Source organism: Carica papaya, chromosome 1, assembly GCF_054855325.1.
Source record: "Carica papaya isolate Zhongbai chromosome 1, ASM5485532v1, whole genome shotgun sequence".
NCBI lineage: Eukaryota > Viridiplantae > Streptophyta > Magnoliopsida > Brassicales > Caricaceae > Carica > Carica papaya.
In genome coordinates, this window is record NC_142309.1 from 4597874 (window position 1) to 4603977 (window position 6104).

At 35.0% G+C, this 6104-nt stretch overlaps 1 protein-coding gene across 4 annotated transcripts; it reads left to right on the forward strand.

Annotated features, from left to right (window-relative positions):
• Positions 1-656: 656 nt before the first annotated feature.
• Positions 657-5134, forward strand: TCP20 (TEOSINTE BRANCHED 1, cycloidea, PCF (TCP)-domain family protein 20). 4 transcript variants are annotated; one of them, XM_022040042.2, is made up of 3 exons: positions 657-2054; positions 2170-2227; positions 4633-5134. In XM_022040042.2, the coding sequence occupies exon 1, from the start codon at positions 692-694 to the stop codon at positions 1820-1822; it is 1131 nt and encodes a 376-aa protein (XP_021895734.2). In that variant the 5' UTR covers positions 657-691; the 3' UTR covers positions 1823-2054; positions 2170-2227; positions 4633-5134. The 4 variants fall into 4 exon arrangements, with proteins under 4 accessions (XP_021895734.2, XP_088071818.1, XP_088071825.1 ...); XM_088215692.1 differs by lacking the exon at positions 4633-5134 and adding an exon at positions 2908-4441; XM_088215699.1 differs by lacking the exon at positions 4633-5134 and adding an exon at positions 3030-4441.
• The last annotated feature ends 970 nt before the right edge of the window (positions 5135-6104 follow it).

Sequence of the window (6104 nt, forward strand, 5' to 3'; positions counted from 1 at the left end):
TGGACAAAGATTGAGTCCCTTCCCTTACAAGACATGACATGTACATATATATGTATGTATGTATGTATTGTGTAATTATAATTATTATTAGGGTTGTTGTTTGTAATAATGGGATGAACAGGAGGGAGAGTGAAGTGAAGAAAAATAGAAATTTCATGGAATGTGTTGAGTTGAGTGAAATGAAAAATTGGACGTTAAAGTTGCTGTCATATATCCCTTCTTACAAACAGTGATTAAGAGGTAATCACAGGAGTTAATGACATAAAATTATTTTTTAATTAAGTGATTATGAAAATTAATTAATTAATTAATTATATATATATATTAATTTTCTTATTTTAAATTAATAATTGAACAATAGGTAGTAAAGGATTTAATTTTTAATTTAAAAATTTTCAATCTTCTATTTTAGATTAGTAGGGGAAGAAAAGACTTGTTTCTTACCAACTGAGGTAATCGTCATAATTTGATTTAGATTTTTAAATTAAATATTTATTTAATCAAAAGATATAATTAAAATATAAATATTAAGTGGTTAAAACATACACACATTATTTGGACAGAATTTTAAAACAGAAAAATTGAGACGAATATTGACATCTTTTATGGAGGGTTACATTGGGATTTCAATATTTTAATGTTTTTCTTTTTTATTTGTGTCTGATTTTCTCACCAAAAACAGTAAAAACTCATGAAAGTCCAGGACTTTTCTGCTCACCCCTTCTTCAATCAACGCCAACAAAGAAGACCCTTTTTCTTCTTTTTTCTTTTCTTATTTTCCTGCCCCCCAAACACCCCCATCTCCTTCATGGATCCCAAGGCCTCATCAAAGCACTCCCAAGACCAAGTACCATCCTTCTTGAGCCTCCCGCAACAACAACAACAACAACAACAGCAGCAGCAATCACAGACCATGGCTGACAACAAACCGGCGGAGGTCAAGGATTTCCAGATTGTGATTGCAGATAAAGAAGAAGGCAAAAAGCAATTGGCTCCCAAGCGGAGCTCCAACAAGGACAGGCACACCAAGGTTGAAGGAAGAGGGAGGAGGATAAGGATGCCGGCTTTATGCGCCGCGAGAATCTTTCAGTTGACTAGAGAATTGGGTCACAAATCCGATGGTGAAACGATTCAGTGGCTACTCCAACAAGCTGAGCCATCGATAATTGCGGCCACTGGAACTGGGACGATTCCTGCATCAGCTTTGGCGGCGGCTAGTGGGTCAGTTTCCCAGCAAGGGGCCTCTTTATCAGCCGGATTACACGCCCAAAAGATTGATGAGCTGGGCGGACTAGGGGGGTCCAGTCTCGGGTCAGGAACCAGTAGGACCAGCTGGGCAATGGTGGGTGGTGTTGGTGCTGGCTCTGTTGGTGGTGCCAATTTAGGGAGACCCCATCACGTGACCACAGGGCTGTGGCCCCCCGTAACTGGTTTTGGGTTCCAGTCATCTTCTACTGGACCATCAACAACAGGTCTTGGAAGTGAAGGTGGAGGTGGTGGTGGATCAAATTATCTGCAGAAGATTGGATTTCCAGGGTTTGATTTGCCTGCTGCTGCTGCTACAAACATGGGTCCTTTGAGTTTTACCTCAATTCTGGGTGCCACTAATCAGCAGCTTCCTGGGTTGGAGCTTGGTTTGTCTCAAGATGGCCATATAGGGGTTCTGAACCCACAAGCCTTGAGCCAGATTTATCAGCAGATGGGGCAGGCTAGGGTGCACCAGCAGCACCATCACCAACAGCAGCAACATCAGCAACACCAGCACCATCACCAACAACAGCAGGCTTCTGGAAAGGATGACTCACAAGGGTCTGGGCAGTAGTCGGTGATCACAGGATCGTCTTGGAAATATTTTCATGGAAGAAAAAGAATTGAAAGTTAGCATTGTTGTTGAAAAGGGCTGGTTTTTTGTTTGGTAATGCTTTGAGTATTGTATAATCATGGACAAAAAAGATTGATACCTGCAAAAAATTCAATAGGGCTGAATTTGGTTTGCCTCCTCCTCATCCTCCTCCTCCTTTCTACTGCATCACTCAAAGTTCCCATTACACAAGGTAATAATTCTTCTAGGGATAATTTCTTTTTCCTTTTTTTTTTAAAGCTATTTTTGACCCAGAAATAGAAGTTTTGTTTAGTTGAACCATGTTGCTTTTGGTGTTAATTGTGTAGGTGGACCTTTGCACAGCCAAGTTGCTTGGTTTTGGGGCTTAACTTGTTTAATTCAGAGGTGTGTGATTATATTATAAGGCATATTAAATTGTTTGGTTCTTCTCTAGGTTCTTGATGGAGTGGTGATCAGTTTGTTTGTGAATTCAAATAGAGAATCTTTATAGTCATATACTTGTGCAATTTCTTGTTAGATCTAGTGACAGTTATTAAACTATCTAAAAATGATATAATTTTTCTGAGAAAAGGGTAGTTTCATTCACATTTTTGCTGTTTGATTCATGCATATTTTTGGTATGTCATTCAATGGATAACATTCTTTTGGTTTTCTGATCCAAAGCGATACTACTTTTGACTAATGTCACCTAGTGTTTTCTTGACTTTGTTCCTCCACAACCATCATTCTTTCCCTTCTTTAGCTCAAAATTTAATATAGCTAAATCAATTTCTATTTCAAGGATACACACACACACACACACACACACACACACACACACACACACACACACACACACACACACCCACACCCAAATTGACAATTTACTTCATAATCCAAAGTTTGTATATCAAATATTCTTGCTCCAAGATAAGTAACTTATCCTTTAATAACTTATCCTTTAAAAGGTTAGCCTACCATTCACAAGAATGAAAACAGGAACTTCTTCGTTGCTCAAACAATCTTGATTTACTTTGCTTTTGTGCTATACAATTGTTGACACGTCAGACACAACCAATTAACAGGGACTACCGGCTTTTTAAGCTGCCAAGTCTGTTTTGATGTTCAACAATGAAAATTGGTGTGCAAGAGAGATCATTGCCAAGTGTGTCTTGAACCCTGAAGCTAAACTTATATATATATGCAGATAAAGAACTCGTACACTTGTTACTCTACCACACCACATATACCAAGTTAACTTCTCTCAGTTGCCAATGAAGGAGTGGTCTGCTCTCAAGTCGTTTACATGTTAGATTCTTTTGAAACAATGTCAATTAAGGCTGAACGTGTAGGATTTCCAATTTTCCTGTGGAATCCTTCATTATTTTGCCCACGGACAGTAGTCCACAGAATGCTTTATCCCTAACCGGCTTACTATCTCTAACTCAGTAGTCACATTGATGAAGACAATGTGATTAGACAGTGAGATAATGTAACAGGAATCTGGCAGGTTTTCTCTGCAGGCTGCAAATACCCATATATATTTATATATGCTAATGACAGCTTTAGTAGGATTGTTGAGGAACTTTCTGCTTAAGCTTCACTGAATAATTTTATCCCTGCCTACTAGTTCTGGTTTTACATGATAGTTTCATGCTTTAAAATCACAAATTTTTTTTTCTTATGGTTCTCTCTGGTGGTTCCCTAGTTCTCTCTTAGTTTCCTAGCATGAACATTTAGCATTAAGATTTTTTGAGAGGATAGACTAGGCGAAGCCTTTAATAATCTTTGCGTCGAAGCTTACAGGCTTTAGAGTGCCAATCAAGCTTTGTCTCCAAGTCTAATTGCTTCTCATATTAAGATACTGCAGAGAAACATCGAGTAACTCCAATACTAGTGAGAATTGTTATAACTTTGAGCAAAAGAGTCACTCATGAACTATGTTGATCAGATTTTAGCCCTGTTAAACTTTTGTATCATGTGCTATGAAAATCCTTTCAAAATCATTTCTTTCTCTGTCTTCCTGGCATCGACATGATGGTTTTTTTTGAGTATATCTTTCGTCCTGCCTTCCACCGCCACCCACTTTTTAATTAGTAGCCTCCAAATATAGCTGAATAGTATAACAAGATACATCAGCTTTTACAAGATGTATGACTGAAGTCTCGTTGATCTAACGGTCATATCTCCCCTACCTGGGATCTATCCTAATCCAACCTTGATCTTAAAGATCTCTACATGTAAATATGATCATCAACTCATACATGAATCTTCTCATCAAGTCTAAAATCTCTAGCTACTGTCACTAAAACTGCATTTAGTTCGAGTATATTCTATACTGGAACTATTTAGTATGTAGTTTATAAGTTACAGATTTGTTGTATAATTAAGCCAGCTTCACTCTATCTTTAATTCGACTTTGATGAATTTGTATATATATTTTGCAAAGAAGAATTGTAAAAATACTATAATTGAACTGAACATTGAACCAACTTGGTACTCGGATATTATTTTTATTCAATTTTTTGTTTCATTTATGTTGTATTTTCATTTATATTCTACAAAACCGAAATTTGAGTCAAACTAAATTTTAAGTTCTAAATATTATTTGATGTACTACTTCTGATATTGCATTAGCTCCTGTTTCTGCTAGCTTTTACTATCCCTTTGGTTCATTTACTTTGTCACATATTCCTTAGTTACTGATCTAATCATTATGGATAGAAATGCATCTTAATCTTCATGTTTGAACCATCTCTGCTCTTACCTTAAAATTTCTGGGAGTGAATTTTCAATTTCTACTTCTCTAGTAATTAAGTGAAGGAACAAGTATTCGACCAGTCTTAAGAACACAGGCCATGCAGAGCCGTGTCAACATGAGGTCAAAGACAATGTGGGCAGCAGTCAACAAAGGAGAGAGACCAGATGATTAAGGTAGGTATTGAATGGCGAAAAGATATTTCTACATGATATAACTCGAGAATTTGATATCTACCTGACATGCTTAAAGGGGTCGTTTGATTTTCGAGCTTAATTCATAATTGAGGTTAATAAGTTCATGAAAGGTTCAAAGTTCTACATAAATATAAGCTGAATCAGGTCATTTTTCAGTTGATTCACCAATTATAATTGCCTGGTTTGAACTCCAACAGCTCTAAAGCTTGACTTATTTGTCATTAACACAGTTGTTTTCTTTAGGTCCCATTACTGTCTGTTTGTCTTCTAGGAATTCTTCAACCTTGATGGATTGATTAATGATATCATCTACCCAGTTCAGGTCTTTAATTAAATTTTGATTATTCAACAGCCAAATTAATTGCTCACTCACCACCCCACAATCTTGATGAGCCAAACAGAGTCTAATAAGCTCTGTTTTGGTTTATGTAGTCCCAACACTTGCGCACACTCCATATGCACTCTTAGTTATATTCTCTTTCTTATATGTTTTGTTGGAATAAACTAATTAATAGCAAAAAATTAAACACTGTAATTTTTTAGTGTAAAATAATTAGAAATTTAAGAGGTGAAAGGGTCAAGTTCATAACCTTTTTCCTGTTTTTTTTCCCAGAAAAAAAATATATGTTTTTTTTTTCAAATCTAAAGAATTAAAAAAAATTATGAATTGATTATGTACTCAAATTCAAATAAATTTTTCCACAATTATAATTATAAAAAATATTAATTCATTCTACGATAATCAAATTTTTTTTAGATCAAATTCTTTTTATGGGTTAAAAATTCTACTTCAATTTTTTTTTTATTTAAAAAAAAGTAGTAATTCATTTAATCAAAAAGTAGAAATTATTATACATTTCTGATTCTTATATATTTCAACCTCATAACAAACCATATTATTTGAATTTCCCTTTTAAATAAAACCCATAAAATCAATTTGAAATTATTAAAAACACAGCACAAACCCTAATTTCAATATAATAAACTTCACAGAGCACTAGAATTGTCTTCTTCTTCTTTTTTTTTTTTTTTTTTTTTTAAATGGTAAACGTGTGTTTTTGTGGATCAAACTGAATCATTCAATTTTATTATTATTATTTTTTCTGTTGATTGTCTGATTTTGTGGACCCAATTTACTTTATTGTTTTCTATGTGATAATAATCACAATTTACAAAATTGAGAAAGATGCCATGTGCTTACCATTCATTGACAATGGTGCGGTGCGTTTTGAGCTCAGCAATAAGCACCATCAAAATCTTCTCTTTTGATTCCGATCATGTCTTATTTTGAATTGCAATTCACTTTTTCAATCCACTAAATCAATTC

Bases quoted from the DNA above. Each gene is read 5' to 3' on its own strand.
- TCP20 (XM_022040042.2), top strand. From the start codon at position 692: ATGAAAGTCCAGGACTTTTCTGCTCACCCCTTCTTCAATCAACGCCAA.